General features: G+C 46.4%; 1 protein-coding gene across 1 annotated transcript; it reads right to left on the bottom strand.

Moving 5' to 3' along the window:
• Window positions 1-36: 36 nt before the first annotated feature.
• Window positions 37-25,108, bottom strand: PRPF6 (pre-mRNA processing factor 6). The gene is made up of 21 exons (XM_054081704.1): window positions 24,949-25,108; window positions 23,802-23,970; window positions 22,615-22,733; window positions 21,899-21,977; window positions 20,835-21,011; window positions 19,868-20,023; window positions 19,098-19,192; window positions 18,212-18,368; window positions 17,864-18,026; window positions 16,010-16,128; window positions 14,649-14,867; window positions 12,943-13,065; window positions 12,026-12,147; window positions 10,816-10,954; window positions 9,719-9,838; window positions 8,370-8,546; window positions 7,406-7,539; window positions 6,840-6,931; window positions 4,736-4,850; window positions 2,146-2,272; window positions 37-1,397 (listed from the first exon to the last, which is right to left on the bottom strand). Exons 1-21 carry the CDS (start codon window positions 25,017-25,019, stop codon window positions 1,245-1,247), a joined length of 2,826 nt encoding a protein of 941 aa, XP_053937679.1. The 5' UTR covers window positions 25,020-25,108; the 3' UTR covers window positions 37-1,244.
• Between the last annotated feature and the right edge of the window lie 2,743 nt (window positions 25,109-27,851).

The raw sequence follows: 27,851 nt of genomic DNA, 5'->3' as shown, positions 1-27,851 counted from the left end.
TGGCATCAGACTCACTCTTCCCAGTCAAAGGGCAAGACCGCATTCAAAGAGAATGTAAGGAGACAACAAAACAAGCTGTATTTTATACATATTGTCCAAACAAGCGGTAAGAGAGGTTCTCCCCCAGCTAAATTCATTGTATAATGCACGAACACACCAACCGGGACACCCCCGCTATGTCCTAACGTAAAACATTACAGATTTTCATCCTCTGATCACAAGAAATTCAGGTTTTGGGGTCAAAACAATACAGATCATAAGCATAGAAAATTGAATACAGCTTAAAAAGGGTCCCAAACACAATGCTTTTCCTCTCATCAATTTGCTGTTTTCCATCTGTACTTGGAGAGAGCCTCCTCAACCTTCCCAACAGAAAGCAGTTGCCACCGTGAAAGCACACGACCTCTCAGCGGCTCCAAGTAAAGGTTATTCCTTCAGCCTTCAGGGACTGCTGGATTTTGCATCATTACTTTAAAATACCACTGTGCTTAACGAAATCAGACACCTAAAAGAATAAGGTTATACTATATACACATCTAAAAAATAAAGGAAAAGGTCCCTAAAAAACGCTCTTGGATTCCACACAACACTCCATCTGCTCAGGTTTGAGGAACACTTCTGAGCTGTGCTGCAGCTTCCCAGCAGGGAAGACCAAGTTAAACCAAGCTTGCACCAAAGGTAACTGAAAAAAGAGGGGTGAGGACAGCCCTTCCCCTCAGCTGCCGGCCTCTCCCCGACAGAACCTCCCCTTGTCTCCATCAGGGATGTTCAAACAGCAATGAACCAGATCTGCAGAGAGGGAATCAGCACTGGGTGGGCTGAACACTAAAGACACCGTACAAAGAGGGACAGGTCAGGCCGGGAATGCAAGCAAGTGAAAAAAACTAGAGGAACTGCTAAACATCAGAATCCGTATCAGCAAGTAAAGCTTGTATTTATAGCGGGGATTCAGGCATCCCGATGAAAGCGTTAACGGAGCCTCAGAAGGGGGCACAAGGGCTTATCTCTCCTACACGACATCAGCAACAATGCTCAGAAGTGCTACAGGAGCCGATGGCCACGTTGTGCAAGCCAAGAGCACCGGGATGAGAAGGAAGCTGCTCTTCTGTTTTGAAGAGGAGCTTTCATATAGCCACCCATCTCCTGTCCTCTAAATTCTGCGCCACCATAAGGGCGAGTGCACCAAAAGCAGGTAAGCAGGCAAGTCCTACGGAGATGACTAAGACAGCTGAAGTCAGCATGCTCTAGAAGGTGTTTCTAAGCTTGGCCGCCACGAGCACAAGAATCTCTCCGATCTTTTTCTGCCAATTCTCGATGTCCTTGGAGACATCACACCAGAGCTCTCCGTGGCGAGGTTCAGCATTCTCACAGCGCTTCCTCACCTCTTCTTGTTGTTCCTACGAGGAAGAGAAACAACAGTTTGCAAGTCTGTTAATGCCCTGGTTTGTTCCAGCAAGTGTCCTTCCAAACTTATGGTGGCGCTTTCACTTTGTGCTTTTAAAAGTATGGAAGCCTGAGTCAAAATCCAGTGGCAGGAACTCTCCTGCCTTGCTAAACACGCTGGCTGAATTAGACTGGAGCAAGTTCTGGCTACACCAGAGAAATTGGAACCTCCTTTGCATTACCACCTGCATGAGATCTGTCAAGCGCGAGGTCTCTCTGAAGTCAGAAGATAAACACTCCCATCATTTCAGTAATATCAGGCAGTAAAAACGGCCATAAGAGATTAGAACAGCCTGTTCTTCCAGCTGTATTCACGTGCAAACCTGTGCTCAACATTTGTGAAGAAATGGGACTAGCTACACAAACCCAGCATCGCAATTACAGGGAAACTTCCCACCAGAAAGCTTTCACTTTACAGAATAAAGATTCATTTCATAGAATTTTGCACAAACTAGCATGACTGCGGCCAGCAAAGCAGCCTGAAAAACAGCTCAGCTAACGACAGAGCCTCCTAAAAACCACCATGCAGGCCTGTTCATGCTCATTCATGACCAGGCGTGACAGCTGCAGCCTCATCCAAGAGCCACACAGACAGCAGCAGCAGCAGCGAGCTCAGCCCAGCACCACAGCAGCACTGGGTGACCACCACCAGCAAAGGATTCCTTCTGCCTTGCCCAGCTCCCTGTTCCCAGCCACGCTCACCTCTGTGCCGTGCTGGAGCTCAAATTTGTAAAAGAAAGCCCAGGCATCCCCCAGGTCAGAGTCAATCTTCACTGTTCGGTGGAACCACTCTCGGGCCTTGGTTATTTTACGCTCGCTCCAGAACAACCTGTTAAGAAAATCAAGAGTGAGTCAACAAAAACCCTCTCTTTGGAGGAATGTGGCAATCCACAAGCACTCTAACTTGAAGGCTCTACAGATACTTCAGTTTTTTTGCTCTCCCAAGAAGGAAACAGCAGAACAGGAAAGCTGGGGAGTGACATTTTACAAGGGCCTATAGTGACAGGACAAAGGAGAATGGCTTTAAATTGGAGGGGGGAAGATTTAGATTAGACATTAGGAAGAAATTCTTCAATGACGGTGGGGAGTCCCTGGCCCAGGTTGCCCAGAGCAGTGGTGGCTGCCACATCCCTGGAGGTGTTAAAGGCCAAGTTGGATGGGGCTTGGAGCAACCGGATCCAGTGGGAGGTGTTCCTGACAATGACAGTGCGGTGAAACAAGATAGGCTTTAAGGTTCCTTCCAACTCTGATTCTATGATCCTGTAGGCATCTGCTGACTGTCCTTCCTCTGGAAAGGGAAGAGACATGAGAAGACTGCAAAGAACGTCCACCACTGCTCACAGTGAAGCAGGTTAAGGTATCCCCAGGAAGAGACAGGGGCCTGAGAAGGGAAGTATCACTCTCTGAGCTCAATCTTTGCTAAACTCAATTGTTTAACTTTGCTGTTCCAGATTTCATGTAGAAAAAGACAGGATCATATGCCTACACCTATTTCCTCTCCTCCCATTTCTTATTATTTCAAGTGGATTTTAGCTTCTAACAATTAAAATCTAAATGTAAATTGAGATTAAAAAGCCCATCAAAATCTAGCATCTAAAAGCTGAAAACTGCAGACAAATTCCTGGAGCTGCAGCTGTGTGTGGTCACACGTTTACATCCACGAAGCATGCTCTACAGCAGAGCAGATCAATCATGTCAGCTCCACATTATAAGAAAAGGTGAGCACATAAACATCCATGCTCACATCCCAGCCATTTCCCAAAGGTACTCGTGAATTCTGAAGTTTCTCCCTAGTAATTATCCAGCTGAGTCAATAATCTCTTGGTTTCACTCCTCTGCATTAAGTTCATCTGAGCTAGCAAGGTCTTTATCAAATCAGACAGCCATCTCTCATAAAGAGCTTAGCCAGTCATAAAATTATACAGCTTATGTGATTGTCTTTAAGCCCTATAATACACTTGATTGTTCCACGTTAAATAAACTATGATTTAAAAGAGCATGAACAATGATAGAGGCTCAACACCTGTAGATAGAGGCAGTTTTCAGCAACATATTTGACAGCAGTTTTTCACAGATGTGTGACATGATGCCATTAGTGCACCTACATGAAGTCACAATGAGAGGTGGAAGCTGTTTGTGTTGGGATTAGCTGCTAAACTGTCTGAGGTTGCACCAGAAGGGGCCTGGAAGCAGTTTCCATAAAGCAAAAGTTAACATTTTTCTCACTTGCTGCTAAAGCTGAACAAGCCAGCTGTCGTTATCTGGCAGTGTCGCAGTCACTGGAGTGTATCCTACAGTTTTCTTTGGCTTATAAAAAAGAGTTGTGAAAGAATTGGGCAACTGTTTGGGCAAAATGCTTCCGGCATTAACCTCTTCTGGTATTCCCAAAGGAAGAAAAGTTTGTTCCAACTGCAACAGCTGTAGAGCCATTTGCACATCAGAACAGAAAAGATACGGCGTGAGTCAATTCTGATTGCAGGTGTTCATCACTGGAAGCCTTACAACTCAATCTACACAGGAAGACAATTCCTAGGAGATTATCTTCCCATCTCAGAGAAGCAAACTGCAGTATGACGGTAGCCTGCATTCCTGAAGGGGCCACAACAGAAAAAAAGTGACAGAGCCGAAACTCAGGAGGGGAGAAGACTACAACAGCATGGAATCTAACTCAGGATTAAATAAATCTGACAGAATCTAGGATAGAAGGAAAAGATGAGGAATACAGAGTCAGATGCATCACAACTGAAAGATAACTAGCAAAAAGTATAGAATTATAGAATGGTTTGGGTTGGAAGGGATCTTAAAGCCCATCCAGTTCCAACCCTCCGCCATGGGCAGGGACACCTCCCACTGGATCAGGCTGCTCAAAGCCCCAACCAACCTGGCCTTCAACACCTTCAGGGAGGTGGCAAATACTTAAAACATATCCTATAAAACTTAATTAAGCCTAGTTTTCATTTGAAAGCATACCAAAATCCCTTTCCAGGGTCAGAAAGGTGGTAGTTTTCAGAGTGTCAATGCCCAGCCCTGGAAAAGGACTCCGTGTGAACGCACTGCTGTCTGTGCCACAGTCCCAGACCCACCAAAACAGCTCGAGGGCAGGCTGACATCCCCTGCTTCGGATCAAGGAACAGTTACTAGGAGACAGCTTGAGAGCTGCTACTTGCTTTAAGGCTCATTAGAGCCGCTGCAGCAGCAGAATCACGTGGCCGTGCTCAAGTGCACTGTTTCATTAGGGATGCAATCACACACAGAAATCGGTATTTTTACTACATCAAGCGCAGGAACTCACTTGGCCACAGCCAACAAGACATGTGGGTCATGTTCACACTTCTTGAGAGCATCCACACTCTTGGTCTTTCGTTGCGGTCGTGCTTCAAGGAAAATTGCCTCTGACCACAGGATTCCTTAATCAAGTCAAGTAAGAAGACTGTTTAGTGTTATTTCCAAGATTCACCCTCCCCATCCTGTCACGAGGCCAGTGCTCTCTAACACAAGCAACCTTGGTGGTTATCCATGCTCCAGCCTCGCCCTAGATCACTCTTTTTGCACATACTTCATTCCAGTACACTGAGTTTTTAGCTACTGCCTGCCCCATATTGGACCTTCAGTTCTGAATGCCTCTGAACCATAACCCTTCTTGGTGTGCACTAAGGCAAAGCTCACGCCTTTCAGATAAGACATCACAAATAGGGGAGGGCAAACCAGCATTTAAAAGTGAGAGAAGGCCATGTGTCTGAAGAGGAAACTGCAGTGGCAGCAGCTGTCCCTGAAGGTGCAAAGTACACCCTCTGGAAGCAGTTTCAAGGGTGCCAGAGCACCACGGTCTTGTAGATGCTGGCTCTCCACCCATATGATGAAGGACAACAGAGGTCCAGGAAATCTGGGTTTAATCCCTCCTTCCTTTCCCTGCCAAAAGTCAGAAAGGAAATATGCTCAGAGGAGCATGAAATCTCCAGTTTCTCATTTCAGCCAACCATACCTGCTGATCTCTTCAAAGCAAAGCCTGAAAGCTCTTGTCTGCCAGGACTATCAAAGGGCTCTTGCTTCCCATAAACTGTCCCATGGGAATACACACAGGCTTTGACAGCTGCGGTGACAGACTGGAACACAACTCTTCTCACTCCTTATATACAGGGTCAACCTCATTTTTCAGGCCCCTATTTTCAGGCCAGCTGAAGACAAACACCATTACATATCAGCTCTACTTTGTGCAGCCTGCCTACAACAGCTGTAAGCAACCAGGTATCAATTCAGCAATCAACGGACATAAGACTCTAGTTTACATGACTGTAGGTGTCCAACGAGCTAACTCCTGCAGGCTTTTATTCCAGTTTGTAGCGTTTTAAGACAGAGCTGGAAGCAATTTTATTGAAATAGAAACTGAGATCCTGCTGCCCATTTCCATAGCAACAGGCAGATTCTGCTAAAAAGCCTGTGATGGCAAACACTCATTAAGCATTAGGTCAGTCACAAAATGAAGTGGGACTTGGATGGTATTGCTTTGTTGACCCACTCACACGGTGAGCAGCTTGCAATGAGTCTACTGTGTCATAAAAGTCACTTGACTCCCAATTATTTCACTGGGACTTCAGCAACCGCCAATTAAACACCTTGCAAAACGAAGCCTGAAGGCAAGCTAAAGCGGCTTGTCCCACAGTAGATTACTGCATTTTATAGTTATGTGACATCTTCTCTCCAAAGATGTCAACATGTTTAAACAATTAAGTCTTCCTGCAATTTTGCTGAAGAACAGGGACACATTATGACTTTCTCCTCCCATGCCAACAGGCAAACGTTTCCACTGCTGGTTAGAACCAACTGAGTTACATTATATGACCTACGAGTCAATGAGTTAAAACAATCAGAAACCAGAACTTTATGGTCCATTATCCCCTCATCATGACCGTGACTACAGTTAGCAAGCACACAGTCAGCAGCGCAACCAGCAACAGGAAGTCTCCTATGGCCGGCTGTACTCCAACGAGCCAGGGAAAACCCAGTCTTCTTCCACTGAACTTCCTGACTACAAACGCTTCAGGATCTTTCCTCAATCCTACACCTCCGCAGACTTCTACCAGCTTCAGAGAAAAGTCACCCGTATCCAAGATGCTTTTCTAGGAAACCTAGGAACAAACTGGACCACAGACCCAATACATTGGACACTGCAGAGAAATGGAACAACCACCAATCCATGAGCTCTCTGGTGCGAGATGGCACAAAACAACTGGGATTATTCATGAAGAGCCTTGTTGTTTCATTTGCAGAAGGATGACTGACACCTCTCCAAAACACAGTCCTTTAAAACCCAGACAGAAATGACACCTTGGAAGAGATGGGCCTTTCTCAATGCGGCAAAACAACTGTGTTTAAGGCAGGAATGAGGCACAGCTCACCTGAATTGGGGCATTCCTGCAGTGCCTTGGCCATTAGGGTATTTGCAATATTCTTTAACCCAGCTCTGTACTCTAGTCGCACCGACTCCAGCCTGGAAAGGAAGAGACTCAGTGATGATATCTATGACAACACATCCAGTATGCAGAAACAAGCAACAAGCCACAGGAAGGTCACTGGAAACTGCAAACACCTGTCCACATGCTGAATGTGTGACAGCAACTCACACCCTCCCACTCCTCTCTGTCTAAAAATAAATATGAACTTTATTTGATAATGGCCTAGATCAAAAACAATCTCAAAACCAGACTATGACAGAACTGAAAAATCCCTGGGTTTTCATGCTCTGTGCAAAACAACTATGAGTAAAGAAATAACCAGCCGTCAGCTCCTTAGAGCGGCTACGTACTAGCCAAGATCACCATAGGGAAAAGCTGTTAGTTCAGGAGAAACTCTAGGATGGGCATGGTCATAAGTCCCAGGTTCAAATGGCTGAGATGTGCAATAGCAGGCCTGAAAAATGCATGGGCTTTGTAGTCCAAATCCAGTTAATCCCCACACAACTCACCAGAGATCAGGATTCTTTGGATTCTTTAGGCGAGACTTTTCCAAGATGGCTCTTGCTCGAGTCAATTGCCCAACTTTCTCCTCCAGCCTGGACAGTAAAAGCCACAGCGGGATGGAATGGGGACACTTTTTCAACTGTTTAAAAGAACAAAGAAGAGCGTGGCAATATGTGGATTAGAAAAAAAAAAATAAGATCCTATAACCCCTATAGAAAAGAACTTTCCTGCCTATATCCTCCTGGTGACTTTACAAGAAGAGAGACAAAGTTGATTATACCACTCCAGTTTCTCCTAGATGGTCTTACAGCACAGAACTCTGGTTTCTCGTACCTCCAAAGCAACTGACTGAGCTATCCCAGTAGCAAGAGAAAGAATACACCTCCATAAACATCCGCAGTCTGTGCTCCCTCTGGAAATGGAGGGCTCTTCTACACAACCAGCCCACAGCAACAGCGTGGGCAGAAAACAGAGCCTCTGGAGCCCTGAAAGTCACGAGGATACCGGCACCAGCAGAAACCTACTTCCATGCTATCTTCATGGCTGTTTCAGAAGTGCTCATACCCAGGACACAGATTGCCACTGAAAAGAGGATGTGCTCTGTAGGCCACATTCAGTTACTGTGTGTATCTAAGAGCTTGTTAGGAGGCTCTTCTTTTAAGAGTTCTGCTTTTACTCCTTACAGGTCCTGGAGAATTACTGTGCAGTGACTTTTTTTCCTACCAGTGAGGAGTCAAGCATTCAGCAAACTCTCTCAAGCAAGAGAACGAATTTTGCACACAGGTACTGGGTAAGAGAAATTCCTGCTGCTTATTTCAAAGTCCTGCTTTGTTTTGTTATTGGTTTAACTAATGACCAAGAGAACAGAAATCACCACTGGTTAGTCTGGGACAGAGCCCTCTCTGCTCTGATTCACAAACACTCTCCACACCAGAAGGAAAAGCCACCTCGCAATAACACACAACTTACCCCTTGGTTATATGCCTCCCGTGCTTTCTCTACCAGCTCCTTTTGTTCCTCAATTTGTCCCTTCATCATCCACAGTTTGGGGAAGTCCTCGTAGTGCCTCAGGGCTTCCTCACAAAGCTCCTGCGCTGCAGCAATATTCCCAAGCACCCATTCCAGCTTCACAGACTTCATGAAGACCTGAGAAAGAACCAGAGCTGTTTGTCACCAGCAGCCCTTGAAAACCCATTACTCCGTCGATGCAGTGGTTTCTCGCTTTCATACATTCATTAGAATGTTATTGATTAGCTACAGCTTCAAGTGAAACAATAAATACCAGTAACAGACAACAATGAAAAGAGTAAATGCAAATATTAAAGGAGCTGGGACAGCCTGATCAGTCTCTCACCCGTTAACACCGAGTTGACACTTGTACTATATTTGTAAAAAAAGCACAGCTTTAAGAGCACAACCAACTAACAAATGTGAGCCTGCTTCATCAGCACAACCTGATCTCCTTAGATTTGAGCTAGCACAGCCACCTATTCAAACGTAAGGCTTCAAGTTGCAATCCTGCTAATTACAAACTGGTATGTATGCTTTTCTGCCCCAAATGCATTTCTGGTAGCTACACATAGAAGTTATAGCTGTGAGAAACACAGCCCAAAGGCACTTTCACCACTGTCTGATCCTTGTCCTCCCCTTCCTCAAACTTCCCAAACTGCGACTTCACAAGTCAAGCCTGAGACCAGCCCTAGCTGCCAGGAGAGAAGCTTCCTGACTGACCAGAGAGGAAGAGGACAGTGTAGGAGATCAAGGATGAAGCACAAATTTTCAGGAGAAGGAGGAAAGGGGGAAATCAAACTCCTTTTTCTTTTACTTGGGCAAATTAAAATGGTTCTGCATGAACAGCTGAAAATCAACAAAGTTTACCATACCAGAAGCAACTGCGGAGACAAACTCAGAGTGTAACTTTAAAAGCAAACTCGGCCAGAGCTGCCTTGAGCACTGCAGACATAAGTGAGTCTTCTGTGAAAGTATTTTCTCTCTCATTTTTTCCAAGCTGTGCTTCTATGCAACACGAACATTATACAAACAGCTGCAAACTGGGAATTTCCTGACTTTTGCTATTTGTGTCAAAAAAACCCCAAAACCCTTCGCTTGATCCTAGCCTCTTTTTCCCATCATGCCGTGACTTTGTGTCGCAATTCACTGGAGAAGCGCTGCAGCAAAGCGGCCACATGCCTGCAAAAGGCAATGGCAGGAAGCCATCTGGTCAATCCCTCGGGCCACAGAACTGAAGGAACTCCTTCCGTCCCAACTCCCCCATGGCCAAGAGAGGTCTCAGCCTCCCACTCTTCACACATCCTTACCCTTGCAGTGGGGGCACTGCTGCGAGCTTTTGCCAGCAGCCTTCTCGCTCTTTCATATTCATTGTTTTCTGACTCGAGCTTCACGGCAGCCAGCCAGATCTCCTCGCTGTTGGGGTTGGCCTGCAGGAACATAAAATGACAGACAAATGCATACAGTGAATCAACAGCAGATTTAATCCTCCGTTTGATCCAGATTAAAATTGAAATCAGAACTTTGTCAATCCACACGAGGATTTTTTTCAGCTCAAGCTCCTCCCAATCTTCTCTGACCTTTGAAGTTTATATAGAAATTCTCCAAAACAGATGCACAAAGATATATGCCAGTGTAGAAGTTGGATGCTTCTCAATTGTTGAAAAGCATTAATGCTTGATCTTCTGAACTTCCAGTTTAAATACTAAAAAGATCATAGGCTCTGCCACAATGAGACCCTCATTTTATTACCCTCGAGCAAAAACACTGAAGCTTGAATTCCCAGCTGAGGTCTGTGAACACTCCTCCAATAAAAGTCACTTCAGTGGCAACCATGTCAAGAAGTCTTCAGGGTGGTTACAAAAAGCACCGAGAACAAATTTAGGAAGCACATCTCTTACCTTCCATTTCAGGACCTGTCATCTGGGTTTGCTATCAATTAGCTTTTAAGCCGTGTTCCCAGTGTTAGAACTGTACTGCTCTGCCCATCTTTCAGCACCCAGCAGACAATTCCCTTCATTTCACTGTGGGTTAGTGGGTTTGGCCCAAGCCACAAGCAATGCAGCAACCTCATTTGTCAGGGCAGACCACTACCCTTTTTGCTGCAGAGACAGATGCCCAACACAAGGGGATTCTGATCCATGACTGGGGCTGGTGGGACCCGCAGCAGTAAAATTATGGCTTGCAAACTCAGAACCTGGTGTGATACAACTAAATGACCTGTAACGCACTCTTGTTTCCATCTTGCCATTATTCTACAGAACATTTTGCTGCACATACAATCAAAGCACAGCTGAAGCTCCCATCACTTTGAAAGACAGCAGGAATCAGGTGCTGACAGAAGCAGCCTACTCTGTATTCTTTACCTGTTGTATTTAACACCACCACACAAGTCTAACACACCCACCTGGAAAGCCAAGGCCAAAATGCTTCTGGCTGCTGGCACATCTCCTGCCAGCCACTTGGATTTGGCTCCCATGAGCCAGAGCACTTCTGCTTTGGGACAGTGAGCAACAGCTCTCTGCAAAAGAGCCTCCAAGGATTCTCTGAGACAAGAAAGAGCAAGTTACAATCGAAACACTGCCAAAGGCGAGCTCTCACACACCATTTCCACTATCACTCAGTGTTATAACTATTGTTGCAAAGTCCAACAGTTGTAAACCTTGATAAGTTGTTTCATAACAAGGAAAGGGTGGGGTCTTTTTTTCACAAGGGTTCTGAAATCAGCACTCCACAAACGGCTCATTGTTCAAACGACACCTTTGTTTGATAGCCTCTGCGGAAAGACCCTACACACAAACAGCTCGTTTGTCTTGGAAAGAGCCATTCTTCTGTACAAACCTCAGTGGAAACTGAGACAGGAAGGTTTTGAGAATTATGAGTTGAAGCTGGATGGACCTTATTGAATTTTTTTTTTCTTCCCCTGGAAAATATACTTTTTGGGTAGAACGAGGGGCTTAAAAGCCAGCCACCACTGGGAAACATGGGAGAATAACATCAAAAGGCTTGAATAAGGCAGAACTCGGCATCTTCAGTCACTTACACACCACGGCCTGGTTGGCTTTAATCGGGCTGATTCCCCAAGCACAAGGGGTCTGCAGCACAGATTGTTTGCCTTATTCTAAACATAAAGTTTCAGATGTGTAAAACTTAATGAATAAACTTCAAAATAAGAGGTCTGAACCGTGACAGCATAACACAGATCTCAACACAGCACATGGTACATGCTTACAGTCTGCTTAACCTGAAAATGCCAGAGATGCTTAGACAACTTCAGCTATGAAGCTGTTTATCAATGAAACGTCAATGAAAACATGCTGTATTTCTAGGTGACTTGTATTCCAAATGTTTTCCAGAGATGCCTTCTCAGACAGAGATGGCTGTCCCACCCGTGCTGCTCATAGTTTCTTTAATCAAGTAATTCCTACTGCCTGAACTTTTTATGACTTCATAAAACCCAGAGATGTTTGCACGTCTGACCTTCTTTGTTATTGTTGTTAAACCCTTGAGTTTCCATCAGCTGAACTAATTCTGCAACAATACTTTCGGGCTCACTCTTTTTAAGGCCTTGTAAGAAGGCTGAACCTCTCCACACAAGGAATGTGGAGCACACATACCTCGTTCCGTGGTTCTTTTCAAAGTATGCTGCCCGCAGCCACACACTCTTCTTGCTCGGGAAGACTTGCAAGGCATAAGCATAAATGGCTCGGGCACACTCCAGAGCGTTATGAGCGACACACTATGAAGGAACAGATAAGAGCTAAGTCAGTTTGGGGCTGCACTGAAATCAAGTGTAAGAAGCAATGACACATGCATAATCCAACACAGAACTCAATAACTCACAGTAATACATGAATCTGAGCATTATAGAGAACAAAACAGTTATCATCAGCTTTTAGAAAGGAAGCAGGGAGGAAGTTTTCAAGCATCCTTCTATTAGAGCACAGGTATCCCTGGCCTTTACTGGGGCTGACAAGCACAAGCCAGCTTGAAAAATTAGCTAAGAATTGTATTGCACTAGATCTGGGTTTTTAATAGCGAAAATTATAAGCTCCTCAGCATGTGCCCTCCTGCTGCTGTTAGCCCAACTCAAGGCCAGGGGAGTGGGCATTTCTCATGCTGAAACGCCTTTCAGTTTTTAGTGTGTCCAAATTACTCCCCTAGAGCAAAGAAAGCCTGGTAAAACTTTTACCCACTCCCCTCTCCAGTCTCACATTAACTCTTGAGCTGCAATGTTTATGCCTTGAAACTCAACTTGCATTCCTTTAACCAGATCTCAATCTCTGTTGATGTTGCGTACACACAAAGATCCTACAAAACACAAAACCTCACCAAACAATCTACCACAAACACCAATTTTTCACCTAGTTAAAATTCAAATCAGAAAAACACTTAAAACACAACCTCCTGACAGATAGATCAGTCAAACGTGATTATGGGAATCACATTTTATCACGTTCGCTGATAGAAAATGCCATTTCCCAGGCCCAGTCAGTTAAAAATGAAAACAACTCAGCATCACAGCTGGACATACACTGTCAGCGTCTTCCATCCAGGTATGTTTCCGATCTTCTTCCTCAATCCCAATGCCAATCACAGCTCGCATGATTGCCTGGCATGTGGCCACACTTCCAGCTTTATCACATTCCTCAGCATCCTAGAAATAAAAGTAGAACTCTGCTGATTTTGAGAAATCAGCACAAGAAGTTAAGAGTCCGCAACAGCAGCCCTGTATACGCAAACACTAAGACATTGCACGTCACTGCATTGTTAGAAACGTCTTATTACTTAAACATATCTTGTCACTAAGAGGTGAGCCCACACCCACAAAGAAGATGCTGTAGATATACACAGAATCAATCAGAAGTTGGTTAAGAAACAGAGCCCATCAACTGCACACCCTGAAAAGGAGCAAGTGTGACAACATGCGATCTTTCCATGCTGAAAAGTCTCCTGTTACAGCTCCGCTGACCTGCCCTGAGCTGAGCCACACAGGGTCCTGGCCAATAATAAAACACAAGAATTTGAGAAAGGTAACAAAGCTGGTGAACTCCCTTCAGCTTTGAGTTAATTACTAAGTCTCAATAAGGGCTAAGCAATAACTAAATGTAAACGAATACACCCTGAACCACTCTTAAAGCAAAGGAGCAAAGGCTCCCTCACCAGAGCATGTCCACAAAAGTGGGCTTTCTGACACCCAAAGCTTTTGAAAAGCCAAGCGTGTCTTGCTTAAACTTGTTAAAACAACCTCTGATTGGGTAACAGGAATGGTTCTAGTACTGAAAAGGAACTCGAGAAGACAATGATGTAGAGGCTGTGGTGTTGTTTTCTTTCAATCAGAAGTCGAAATTAACCTTTAATTGTTTTACTGCTGTAAAGAAAGTTATAATTCTTTTAGGTGCTAACAAGAATATCTTTAACATTAACTACTTTGTCTTTTATCAATACTCTTAACCAGTGTGCCATCTACATTCTGCTGCCTTGACCCACTGGAAGTGATTTTAGCAGTAACCTGGTTTAAAGATCTATGCTTAAACAAAGCACAGTACACATTAAGGCAGAAAGGGGTCCTTTTAAGCTGAACATCAAGCCATTTAAATGGCAACAGTCCTTGAAGAATCTCGCTAAATCAGGAAACTCAAGCACCGCAGCTTTCAAATGTAACCAAAACACTGGAAACCCCTACAACTTCTTCAAACAGGATGAACCTGTGCAGAGGTTGTGTTTTGTGAATGTTGCTGTACAACAGCATTCCACACGTCAGCCGTGACCACTTCGCACAGCCCTCAAGACTACAAGCCATAAAGGACTAACAGACTACTTCCTGCCTGCTGCATGTGCAATGTTTGTATTGACTTCTTAGAACACTGACAAAGGCTTCTTTAGCAAACAGAAACCTATAAAGCCAAGAGTGACATATGCAAAAAATACATAAATCCTTCACTGGGGGCTTAAAGCCTCTGTCCTACTTAAGGCACAGTAGCTGCTTCAACTTGAAGCTGGTTCTCTTCCAAGACAGAAGTAAACCAGCTGTCCCTCAGCTCAACACACACAATGCCACCCTGGTGTAACACTTAATCACAGCCATGGCCCTGCTCAGCTGTTCAGTCTCACCTCTCACATCTTCACAAGGGTAAGCCTAGTGCAAAACTACTCAACATTACAACATCAGGCATCAGTAGCCGTCAAAAGAGAACCTGAGGAGCTCCTCTAGGTCTCTAACCCACACCAAGCAAATACCTGTATCCACTGCTCTCTGTTGATTTCCACACCATTAGCCCTAAGAGATGTGATGGCTCTGTCAATGATTTTCTCCACCATCTGGGTGTTTCCATTGGCTTCCTCCAGTTTGGCAGCAGTAATCCAGATGTGACGATCAGTTGGAATGTTCTCGCGGGCTTTGTTAAGGACTTTACGAGCATTCTCGTATGTCTCCAGCCTTGCCAGCGCAAGCCACAGCTGCAGAGCAACAAGAAATGTATTTTAGATTAGAACAAGGAGATGACAACGCCGCCGTATGGCGGTGTCGGCCCAGAGAGATAAGCAGCTTTATGCTGTTTGCTAGTGGTTGGCAATTGCCCTCAAATAGTAGAAGCAGGTTGCAGAACAGCAATGGAGAAATATCAGAAACAGAGACTGCTGCTGCCCTTAAAGCTCGGTCCTAATCACCTGAACATGTCACCTTCACACCATCACATCAGAAGCACAGAAAGGACATGGATCTGTTGCAGCAAGTTCAGAGGAGGCCATGGAGGTGATCTGAGGGCTGGAGCACCTCCCATACAAGGACAGAGTTGGGGTTGTTCAGCCTAGAGAAAAGAAGGCTCCAAGGAGACCTCGGAGCAGCTTCCAGCACTGAAAGAGGCTTCAGGAAAGCTGGGGAGGAGCTCATCAGGGAGGGCAGGAATAGGACAAGGGGGAAAGGTTTTGAGCTGAAAGAGGGGAGATTGAGATGAGATCTTAGAGAGAAATGTTTTGCTGTGAGAGAGGGGAAGCCCTGCCCAGGTTGCCCAAGGAAGTCGTGGCTGTCCTATCCCTGAAGGTGTTCAGGGCCAGGTTGGATGGGGCTTGGAGCAACCACATCCAGTGGGAGGCGTCCCTACCCGTGGCAAGGGGTGGAACTGGATGAGTTTTGAGGTCCCTTCCAACCCAAACTATTCCATGATTTTATGAACTCCATTTGCTAGGCTGCTGCACTCATATTTTCTACCTTTCACACAGCTGAATACACTCTGGTTCAGCATTTCAGAAAGACGCCACTTTGGTTCAGACTCCCCAGGCCATATGTACGCTTGTTTCCACAACTGCTGAGGCACTAACCATGCAGACGCACAGGGCTAATTGGCTGCAGCAGGCACAGCAGTAACACTGCCATAACTAACGTAATGATTACACAGGAAAATGAGGCATGTAATGACCACCAGACAGTTAACTCCAGAGAAAAAAAAGCACAGTCCACTACTCATCACATCCTTCTCACTGTGGCATGAAGCGCATTGTAGAAAACTCAGACTCCACTCACCCTGCTTTTTGTTTTCAAAGCTCTACAGTGGGCCTAAGGTGGTGTGGAGGGGGTTGCTTTATTTTACTTTAGAACTTACTTCAACACTCGTTGGACAGCACTCCACAGCCCGACTCAGCATGATCCTGGCATCCTCAGGTTCTTCTAACTCCACAGCCGCTTTCCACAAACGCACCGAATTTGGAACATGCTCGAGGGCTGAAGAGGTAAAACAGTTAGGTCAATCATGACAAAGTAGTTTATCAAAGAGAAACTGAAAGCTTTCTCCTATTGCAGATGAAATTCCCTTAAAGATAGAAGGAAGGAAGAGTACTTACATCAGCTCTTGCCTCAACTATGAGAACTTAAAATCGGAGAAGGAAAAAAAACTTACTTAATCATTTTAATTGGAAACAAGTTTTGGAGAGCCAAGGGCTTTTTCCCTGTACAAGCTGTAACTGCAGCCTCTTCAGTGAAACACCAAGCAGAACAACACCTCCAGTCTCAGCAAATAAGCGCGTGCAGGATTGGGTAGCATCATCGTCAGGGTCTGCCCTTATAAAAAGGAGCATCTTCAATACTAACAAAGAACACAAACTTGTTCCTTCAATGCCAAAGCTGTCCATTCACCATTTAGTTTTCCCATAGGGATCTTCTGACAGTTTAACAGATCCCAAAAAGCTATCGGCTCACCATGCACAAAGGAAACAGGAGGATGTATAAAAGCTTAAAGGTATCACTGACACTAACACCCTAAGCTGCTGAATCCAAAGCATTCGTTCAGCAATCCAATGAGCTCTATCTAATTATGTCTTTGTGGCTTTCTTAATCTCATCCAAGAATTAGCGACTGCTGGCAGAAACCATGTTCTCTGCAGACTGTCCTACATGTGCTGTTTGAAACATTAAAGCCTAAACAACAACTTTTCTCAGCCTTGTCTTCATAACCTCTTATCGTAAAGATACACTGAGAAACTGAAAGTGTTTTTCAGTCTTCTGTCACTACAGCTGACACCGTGGATTACAAGTATTAGCTGCATTGCAGTAGGAGTTCCACTGCTCCCATGGTAATCATACACAAACGTGCTATAACAGAGCACCGAGCACCTCCTTCTTCAGTAAAGCAGGCACAATTGCAGCACCACAGAAATGAGCAGAAAGAGGCATCTAAACTCACTTTGAAACTAGCCAGGCTTCCAGGTGAGGCTGCTCTTTTAAGCATTCCGGTAAAGGCGGAGCCAGACTGCTAGGCCTGAACCTCTGAGACATCCCTTTAGAAGCAGCACTGAGGGTTTGGGCATTAACCGTTTCTCCTCAAATCTGCAGCAACAGCAGGAGGACATTTTTCTGAAGCATTCCGAAGTGAACAATATCAGCCTGCAAGAGCTTAAAGCATCCCTGGTCCAGACAGAACATGTTTTCATAGAGTATTTGATTTTTACACCTCAAGACGAATTTTAAACACTCAGCTTCCTGGCTCTCCAGTCAGAGAGGCTTTAAAAACTCCCAAGGTGCTGCTGGATGGCAGGAATGCACACAGCCAGCAGACGGGAGAAACACCTGATGAAAGGTCACACTTCAGTGGCATCACCTAGCAGTCAGTCGGCTTTATTTTAGGAGAAATAATGGCTAAAACTGTCCCTTGTCTTAAAGCTGTACAGACAAACAGCTCCAAGCATTATGTTACTGATGTCTCCTAGGCAGCAGAGGAGCTCTGTGAAGCTGTTAACAGGCAACAACTGCGAAGAGAATGATAAATTGTGTTCCATTCCGTTAACAGCTTTGTATCAGAGATCAAGGAGGTGGTTCCAAGATGTTTTTCTCTTTGCAAATACAGCATAAAAGCAACACTCAGTGCTTAATGGATAAGTCACTGCTTTCACACAAGAGCTCACAATGCGACACAAGCAGTAGGAGACTCAGCCTTTGTCTCCTGACCCTGCAGAAGCTCTCACCTTTCCTAAGAACGCGTTTCTTTGCACGGATATCTGTCTCCAGCTCTGCTGCTCGTATATAGATTCGGACAGACTGTGGAAGGTGGCGGACAGCTTGGGCCACAACAGCCTTGGCCGTATCTCCTGGCTGAAGCCGAGCAGCCTCTAACCAAACATCTTCACTCTGTCAGGAAAAAGAAACAATATAGTACTAGAGCTTCCCGCCAAATGTCTTCTTTCAATACTGCAGATGGTGAAGTGGTATCAGATATAGCCAACAGAAGCTTAACAGAGAGACAGTGCTGGTCATAACCACAACCTTTTCCTACTGTCTTGCAAGGATCAGCAGGGAGGCAAAGCATTTCTTACCTTGGGGCACATCTCCGTCCCTTTCATGATAAGGTTTCGAGCCACTTGGAGTTTGCCAGTGACCTCCTCCAGTCGGGCTGATGCTATCCAGGCTGGTGGATGGTGAGGATTGGTCTCTCGTACAGACTTCAGGAGCAAACGAGCCTTCTTGATATCACTAAAGGAGGAGGAAAGACAGGCAGGAAGTTTTAGCATGCCAGCAAACAATCCTCTGAAATTAGTAAGCACTTCACAGTCAGTCCTCCACAGCCAAGCTGGGATGCACACTAATTTTGACCTCAAGCATTTCATACTGGTGACACAAATTACAGACTACCAAAACAAGCTTACAAATATACACTAAAACAGCAAGATCACAGCGAAAACTGGTTAAGTATTTAGGTAAGATTTATAGGAATTAGAGCTGAGCACTTGCAGTTGGAGGCTGGAAAGCACAAGCATTGCTTTAAGTCACATATTAACATCAATATTTGTGCATATTGCTTTGACTTAAATGGCAATTCTTTATGAAACAGGTGTCAGCCTTCAGGTTAAAGAGGGTTTCAGAGGTCACCAATCAAGCCTACATTAGCAGTACACAGGTACAATTAACCAGGTTATTTCCTGGCTGGCAGGCAGCCACACACTGCCATCGCCCTGGCATGTTAGTCTAGGGATAGAGCCGAAACAATCCCTGCAAGTGATGCGTCCAGGTCAGACATTAAATACATCCCTTGAAAGACTACACCAGACCTCATGTGAAAAGAATTCCTCCTCAAAAACTCACCGAGCATCTTTCACAGATTAAATGCCAGCCGAGAGCCACCCACTCAGGCATATTTCCATTTATACACAGGAGCATAGCCGTTACTACAAGGATGAAACATTTAATCCTTCTTAAACTTACTTGATGTCTCCTCCATGTGTAGGAATCATGGAATTCAAGTCTGTCAAATATCCTTTCGGGTCCACTACAGTCTGGCCGCTCACAGAATCGGACACCTGGGAAAGTTAAGTCCGCACTATTGAAATGACTGCTCATAGCTCCATAGTCTGCCTGACAGCCTGCCTGGAAAAAGGCACTGCAGATACAGAAGAAATCTCGCCATTCCTCTGTTACCAAATCAGGGAAGCAGGGAAACACAAAACCTTCCTTATCAGTTTTTTATCACTTCTAAAATACACAACTTTAACAATAAAAATTTAGCACCACTCTGAAAGCAAGTAGTTTGGCTTTCAGTCGCCAAAAGGTCCTGAGGCCCTGCAAGCTGAAGCCCATCGTTTAAGTTTAAACCAGATTTAGGTGGGAAAATCAACGAAAAAGAATGGAAGACAACAGCAATTTAAAGGTTTGGGTTTTTTCAGCATTTTGCCCTGCATCCCTACACAGGATACAAGATGCCAGTGCTGTTTGTCTGAAGCGCATCTCTGGTGTGACAGGGCAGCTGCTTTCCCACAATCACCACAACTTCCAGGGACAAACTTATTTCTCAGGAAATTCCATGAGTGTAGAGGGCGGGAGAATTGGGGAGGAAGAGCACAAAATCATTTCAGAGCTGAGTTGTCTCTTCTAACACCCAAAAGAATGACAGACTCTTCTAAAACCAGGTCTTAAATAGTGGCACACCACCAGCCCTAGGTATAAGTGTGACAGGTTCTGTCTTCTAACATCCTTACCTGGCTTAGCCTCATGTCCATCAAGGTGTTTCTGGCCTGGCCAATCTTCCTCATATCCAATTCACCTGTCCCAGGTGTCATTAAGCCTGGTGTCATTCCTCCTGGGTATGGAGTATTCAAGCCCCCCGGATATGGAGTATTCAATCCACCAAATTGCTAAAAACAAGAGTGAGAGAGACATTGCTAAAACCTCTTCCAAGATTTCAAAAATTGAGGCTGTTGCCCAATCTGCTCTTCTCCATCTATAGCACAGAGATGCCAAAATCCCACCAGCACTTCTGAAACAGCAGCTTCCCTGAACCACAAGACGTTTCTCACACAGGTTTTGTAAATCTGTAAGGAACCGTACAGGTTTAGTCAAGTCAGTGAATTATATAAGAAGAAAGTGAGAAACCTGAGCACAAGAACCTAAACCCAGTACATTTAAACAAGGACATCTGCAAAGTCATCCCATGGACATCTGGTGCCAATTCAGGGCCAGTCTGCTTCTCCTGCGACTGTGACCACTGCAGCCTGTGGCCATGTAGCAACAAGCTAAATGACTTAATTCTCAGTCGAAAATAAGGCAAACAATTTTAACACGATTGTTCCAGAGTTCAGCAAACCATTAGGTGAAGCTGAACTTTATTTTCTGAGCCATTTTTGCAAAACATAACAGAAACGGATGTTGGTTATGCTCACCAAACCTCTTCATCACCATTTGACAGCCAGAGAAAAGGAAAAGAAACACTTCCTTCCAATTTTCACACAGGAAGCAGGGTCTCCCTGCCTGTCCTCAAGGTTTCTCTGGTAATGGGTATGCACAGAAAGATTCTGGCATGCACAGGACTTAGCATCCATCAATTCTGCTGACGGACTCCCAAACTACAAGCTTTTTGGTTAAGTATCTTTATTTTAAATGCCCCTAAGACTGCACAGTTTAACCCTCATCTCTAATTATAAAACATCAGGTTTGCTCCGCACTTACCGTCTGGCGCGGGTCCACAGAAGTGTGGTTCTCCCCCGACTGCAAGTGTTTCGCAAAGAAGCTGTCAGGTACCGGAGTCAGCTTCTCGTAACGAGGGTTCCTCTGACGCTTGTTCCTGGCATCACCAACTTCTGGAATACTCAGCCACTCTTCTTCTGTCACCTCTGCCAGCTTCCGCTATTCACACAGGAACAGTCATTGTTATTTGTTGAAGAATTTTCCTTCTAATTGCTTATTCCTTAATACATTTTTTTTCTTGCAAGAATTCAGATGAATTAAGACTGGAAGGGCAAAGATCAGATTTTTTCTAAGCCAATGAACAAAAGAATGAGATGTGTTTAATTAGAATTTGGTTTTAGTCCAGACTGAGATTTCAAATCAATTCTGTTATTCAACTCAGTGCTACAAATATTCAAATTAATCCCAGTGCCTGCAGCATTGAGCGTTTTATCACTCATTATTAAACAATAGCTTAAATGATACATTATATTAAAAGAAGATTTAGAGTCAGATTCTGCTCAATTATTATTTCAGTGCCAAGTCCCTCAAAGAGAGAAGTGTAGCACTTTCTCCAGTACTGACGTGAAGTTGCAACAAAGCATAGAACAAAAGCCTGGTATCAAAATTCACAGAAATTTCACTTTCTTGTGTATCTACAAGAAAAGTGCTCAATGGGCAGAATCACTGTATCCTTCTATGTCCCTACATAAACACCCAATTCCATCAAGCTGGAGCAGCTCGGAATGCTGCCGTCTGCAGAGAGCACATTGCTTTAATCCTTCCTGCAGATTCCATTGCCACTGTGATTTACACCAGCGCTACGAGTTCTGCTGCCCAAGCCTGGGCAGCTGCAACGGACTGGAAATTACCCTGCAGAACCTGAGAAAGCTTCACACTAAGAGGAACTTCCACACTATCAGCTGCCAGCTTTGGATTCATTTTCTTATTTTTCCAACAGAAAGTAATTCTAACACACAAAATCCAAACAGAGAAATGCACAACAGACACCACTGCTCACATGTCAAAGTACAAGTCACATTTTAGGCAACATTTTGCTTCCTTACTTTCAAGTCTGAGAACTGCTGCTGAATTTTGGGTCGCTCCATACGGTACTTTTCTATTTCTTCTTTCTCTCGTTGTTCCCTTAGGAAAAGGAGCACTGAGTAAGTAACACTGGGCAAGTCTTTTACATAAAGTGTTATTACAGAAAAATGCATTTCAGCAGAGCTAAGGCATAAAAGAATGCATTTTTTCCAAGTTCTGACTATCAACATTATGAGAGGCATTAGAAATTCAAAAATATTATAGCATAAAACCAGAAATCTCCAACCCACTCAACATCAGTCTTTAACATCCTCTTCCCTACAGACCAGGCACTGACCTTAACAAATTAAATAACAGCACTGGTTTACAAGACACCTGCATTACAAGACTTCTCTCACAGTTTCCAGTGTGCTGTGCAGTATGTGATGTGCCAAACCCATCCACTCAGCATCTCACATCATCTTAATGAACTACAGTGAATCTTAATTAGCTACAGTGAAGCAATTCAACCGCATCAACTCTCAGAGCGAGTTGTGCAAAACACCCATTGTCCTTAAAACTTGAAGCCGCAGGGTCAAAGGTACAGCACTCAAACAAATAAAACTGCATAGGCTTCTGAAAACATAGCCAGTAGGCAAGGACAAAATCCGAACTGGGAAATGGAAGAGGGAGAAGAAAGCTCTAGAACATAAATCAATGGGAGAACACTCCATGCCAGGCTTGTAATGTATCCTACCTTCTTTCTTTCCTGCGTTCATCCATCCTCTTATCCAAAGCTGCATAAATAGCATCTGCTTCCTCATCATCTTTCTCATAGGGACCGCTTGAGAACAGGCTGCCAGCGTAGCCATTGAACTATGGATGCCAGCAGAAAGGGAGGAAAAAAAGAGAAAAGCAAAGCAGTATCCTCAGTTTCAAGCTCTGTTATGTCCCTGTTACAGCTAACAGTCACCCACAAAAAGGAAAATGCATGAGCAAGGCTGTTTCTAACACTGCATCTGATGAACACGTCCCTAAATGAAAGCAGCTTTCTTCTGCCACCCCTTGTGCTTATTCTCCCACACTATTTCAAAAGCAAAACTACTTCAAAATTGCTTCTATTGAGCAATAAATGAAGTCCCAGTATAGAAAGGCCATTTTCTTCCATTAACCCCCTACTGAAAGCAAACAAAAGACCGACATAACATTTAACCAACCAGACTGGGATTTAAACACAAGAGACTATAGGGGCCACATAAAGACCAATATACGTCAAAACACTACATCTTTGATTTCGTTTGTGCAGAAGAATACAAAATACACCCCCAGAGCACTTAAACTAATATTTTATTTATGGAACTCTTCCCAAGACTCTCAGGGCACTGTATAATTAAACCACAATACATGGCCCAATGCCACAACAAAAATCTGCAAGCACTGTGCCATTCCATATAACGAGGTCTCAATTAAAAAACAAAGGCGAAAAGGAAGCACTGCTAGCAAACTACAGGAAGTTGTGGCCTTGAAACCTCAGCTAATGGGGGGTTCATGGCAAGAGAGCAGGGGCAAAAGGACTCTTCCACTTGGGGGAAAACATCTCACAGAATCATGGAATGACCTGGGTTGAAAGGGACCTCAAAGCCCTTCCAGTCCCACCCCCTGCCATGGGCAGGGACACCTCCTACTGGATCCGGTTGCTCCTAGCTTCATCCAACCTGGCCTTGAACACCTCCAGGGATGGGGCAGCCACCATTGCTCTGGGCAACCTGGGCCAGGGCCTCCCCACCCTCACAGGAAAACATTTTTTCCCTAAGATCTCATCTCAATCTCCCCTTATTCAGCTTAAGACCATTCTCCCAGGTCCTATCCCTGCCCTCCCTGATTGAGGGGCCCTCCCCAAATTCTCCGTAGGCAAGATATCCAGAAGGATGAAAATCTTGTCACCTCATCGTAATTGGTGTCATTCAAATCCTCATCATCATCATCAGCCGTTTGATTCTTTTTCATCTGATCTCCAACTGTTCTCTTCCCTGGCGGAGCATGACGGTCGTCCACAGGGTCGTTGGCATCGCGTGCAGGGCCGATATCGGAGCGAGTGGTGAAACCTGTCGCTCTGTGGTGATAAACCAGAAGCTGTTTAGCAGGCTGGGACCCCACCACAGGCAGGGGGTCAAAACTATTACTTTGTATCAGACAGTAAAGACATCACTTTCACAAGAACTGCATCAGGCAGTGCTCATCCCTACCATTCATAAACGCCAGGGGAAAAGCTATCCTTTTATAGGGGAACTTTAGCTCATCTCAATCTCCCCTCATTTAGCTTAATGAGGTCCCCTCATCCTGTCCCTGCCCTCCCTGATCAAGCTCCCCCCCCCAGCTTTCCTGGAGCCCCTTCCAGTGCTGAAGGTCTTTCTGGAGCCTTTTCTTCTCCAGGCCAAACAACCCCAACTCTCTCAGCCTGTCTTCATAGCAGAGGTGCTCCAGTCCTCAGGTCATCCCCGTGGTCTCCTCTGGACTCATTCCAACATCTCCACGTCCTTCCTGTGCTGAGGACTCCAGAACTGAACACAGGTCTCCAGGTGAGGTCTCACCAGAGTTCACCCAGCAAAGGGCATCTCCTGGTGTCCACCTGCACAAAACCTGCCTCTTGCTGCTCTAGGTTAATGATTCACACCAGGACCCCACACACAGAGTCACTAAACCCAGAGAGACACAATTCACTTCACAGCCAGCGGCTCTAAAGCACCAAGGAACATATACCAGGTACACGTTTAAATAACAAAGCTCCTATCTGAACAGCAACGTGAACCATCTGGGAAGAAGAACATTGGGAAAGCAAAGCTGGCTGTGCAGGGCTGACAGCCTGTCCTGACGGGGTGGGGACTGGAGTTCCCTGGGAAAAGGAGGGTGGGAGGCTGCGCGGGGCTGGGAAGGGGTGAGGGAAAAGCCGCGGGGGGTGGGACGACGAGGAAAAAGGCGGGGGGGGGGGGGGGGGAGGGAGAGGGAAAATGAGGGCGAGAGGGAAAAGGGTCAGGAAAGGCCGAAGCCGAGGCGGCCGGTCCGGTCCCGCAGGTGCCCGGCGGGCGCTCACCCTCGGCCCAGCCCCGGCACGTAGCCTAGGGGCGCGGGCATGCCCAGAAACGGCTTCTTCTTCTTGTTCATGGCGCTGGGGCCGGTAGCGAGGCGGGAGCGAGACCGGAGCGGGTCAGGAGCGACGGCGGAGACGGCGGAAGCGGAAGCGAGAGCGGGTGGAGGGCGGGGCGAGCATCACTTCCGGTCCCGGCGTGGAGCAGAGCGCCCCCACGCGGCCGGGAGGAGCAGGGGCACCAGCGGCACTGCACGGGAACTGCACACAGCTGCATGGGCATTGCGCGCACATCTATATGCACAAATGCATCGATATTGAACACATATCTACATGGGCATCTGCACACACACCTGCGTGGATATTGCACATACACGTGCATTAAAATTGCACAGACATTGCATAGACATTGCACACACACCTGCATGGATATTGCACAGACATTGCACGAATATCTGCACACGCATCTACTTGGATGTTTGCGCATACATATACACAGATATTGCACATAAACCTGCATGAGAATTGCACACACATCTGCACGGGCATTGCATGGCCATCTACACAAACATCTGCACGCACATCTGTATATGCATTCCCACGCAGTTGCCAGTGCGCACACATACAAACGCACACACACAGGTGCCCCGCTCCTCCCAGCGTGGCACACACCTCGCCCCATGCGTCACACACATCTCGCCCTACCCCTGCAGCTCCCTCCCATGCATGCAAGGAGCCCTCTCCCCACCTGCTGCCCCTGTCACTTCACCCCTCCCTCCATGCCATCCCCCCCGTGTGCCTGCTCACACGCCACCGCACACGTGAACACGCTTGGTTCTGGCTCAGCCAACCCTGCCACATGAACACACGTGTGTGTGAGCACCCTTGGGTGCTCCAGCCCCTGCACCACCCATCTCCCTCCTAATTTCCCTCTAATAATCAAGAAAACCCTCGCCGATGCACACCGTGCCGAGCACGAAGCCTGCGCGGGTGTTCAACAGCTGGGATCTTTTTGCTGGTTAATTATAAACTCCAACCCTTTCCTTCTGCATCTGTAATTAACGGAGCAGATGGTTCTTGTAGAGCCAGCGGGGCCTGGGTCTGGTGGACCTGTGCCTGCAGCGGGGTCTGCTGCGACAGGGGTGGTGGGGATGGGGATGAGATGGATCGGGATGAGATGAGGATGATGGGGATTATGGGGATGGAGATGGTGGGGATGAGGTGGGGATGATGGGGATGGAGATGATGATGAGAAAGATGGAGGATGCTGAAGCTGCACTATCACTACAATTAAAATTTATGGCAATTATTATCAGGAAACAAGCAGCTACTGATGAACGCTTGGAACATCCATGGGAGCCAAGCATCTCTGCTGGGAAGCGAAGATGACATCCCGTATTTAGCAACATCCACCCGGCCTGGGGGCAAAAAAAGAAGGCAAAAGGGGCTGGGAAGGTCCCAACGTGGCCCTGGTGCTGCTGTCCTTGTCCCTCCCTAGCCCTCACTTGCAGGGCTGTGACACTCGAGCCTTGCTTTCCACTGCTCCCCTCCACTTCCCACCCACTGATGATTTCCAAGACAAATTATCTCTGCGAGCACAAGCCAGGTTTTATGCTCATCCCTTTGCCAGCCTGGGAGTCACTCACTGCCAGCTTTGCTGTGTGGCGGCAGCAGGGACAGCCGTGTTGGGGGGCCAAGCATCCCACAGGGATGGGGGGACACAGGTCCAACCCTTTGGGGTGCAGGAATCTGACCTCTCAGGGCTGGGCAGCACCTGGCCCTTCAGGGATCTGGGGCTGGGCAGAGCAGCATCGTTCATCCTTCCAGAGGACCTGAGGGCATCCCAGTGGTCCCTGCCTCAGTTTCCCTAGCTGGCAGCACTGGACGGGTTTCTCTCGCCCACCCACACCGGTGGTGTCAGGATTTGCAGCTGCAAAGCCTCCAGGCAACCCCAAGATCCATGCCCAGCAGTAAAGGAGAACCAAAGGGTCCTTGTCCCTTGGGAGAGGCTTGAAGTCACAGATCACAAGGGCAAGGGGGAGCGAGAGTGGTGCGAAGGGCCTGGGGTTGGTTTGGGGGCTGTCCCCATCCCACAGCCCCCTCCCAGCACCCAGTCCTGCCTTGGGCTCCAGCCCCTGCCTGGTCTCCACACTCCAAACCTTAGAGCAGAACCCAGCTGCGGGAAGACAAACAGCCCCATTTTGCATGCTAATGGCAACCCAGCCCCAGCCGCTTCCCATCAGGCTATTTTTGGGTTTCGCTGGAGAAAAAAAATCATCACTTTTGCCAAATAGATGGGGTGATGGAGTGGGGGAGGGTAGGAGGAAGGGAAGGAGGCTGCTGCATCCACATCTCCTGGCCAGGCACCCTGGAGCGAGGGCAAAGCCCAGGGGAGCATCCCCAGTTCCAGGCAGGGGTGCAGGACCCCTCAAAAATGATGAAACACCCACATAGACCTGCATGTTGGCACTGGGCATCTTATCTCCCTCGACAGCATAAATAATAAGTAAATAAAACCCTGGAGCCACCAACGGCAGTCACTCCTTGCTTCTGGGTGCCTCAAATTCCCCCGTTTCTGCTTTAGGGCTTTTTGAGGTCAGTTCCTGCACACTCTGTTAAGAAAAGCAAAGTTGGGCAGGGGATGCTGCGCACGTCGGCACGTAATGGCTCACAAAGGCTTGAAAGTGGAAAATAATCACTTAAATGGGAGTGTGAGGCCGAGCTCATTTACTGCGGATCCCGCTGGGGGCCAGGCAGCTCCGGATCTGGCCCCAATCCCAGCAAGGAGACGTCCAGCCATGGCTGGGATGGCTGCAGAGGGGTCACTGCAGCCCCATCGCTCGCACAAAGCTGCCTCTGTGTCCCCAGGGAGAGCAGAGGCGGCCACAGCTTCTCCCAGGACTACGGGA

The sequence above is a fragment of the Cuculus canorus genome, chromosome 16 (assembly GCF_017976375.1).
Source record: "Cuculus canorus isolate bCucCan1 chromosome 16, bCucCan1.pri, whole genome shotgun sequence".
Lineage (NCBI taxonomy): Eukaryota > Metazoa > Chordata > Aves > Cuculiformes > Cuculidae > Cuculus > Cuculus canorus.
Note: the sequence above shows the minus strand (reverse complement) of the source record. Positions and strands in the feature narration are given on the sequence as shown.

Bases quoted from the DNA above. Each gene is read 5' to 3' on its own strand.
- PRPF6 (XM_054081704.1), bottom strand. From the start codon at position 25,019: ATGAACAAGAAGAAGAAGCCGTTTCTGGGCATGCCCGCGCCCCTAGGC. The intron at 18,369-19,097 runs GTAAGTTTAAGA...CTCCTCCTTTAG, and splicing joins ACACATGGAGGAGACATCAA to TGATATCAAGAAGGCTCGTT. The intron at 16,129-17,863 runs GTGAGAGCTTCT...TTACCTCTTCAG, and splicing joins GAAACGCGTTCTTAGGAAAG to CCCTCGAGCATGTTCCAAAT.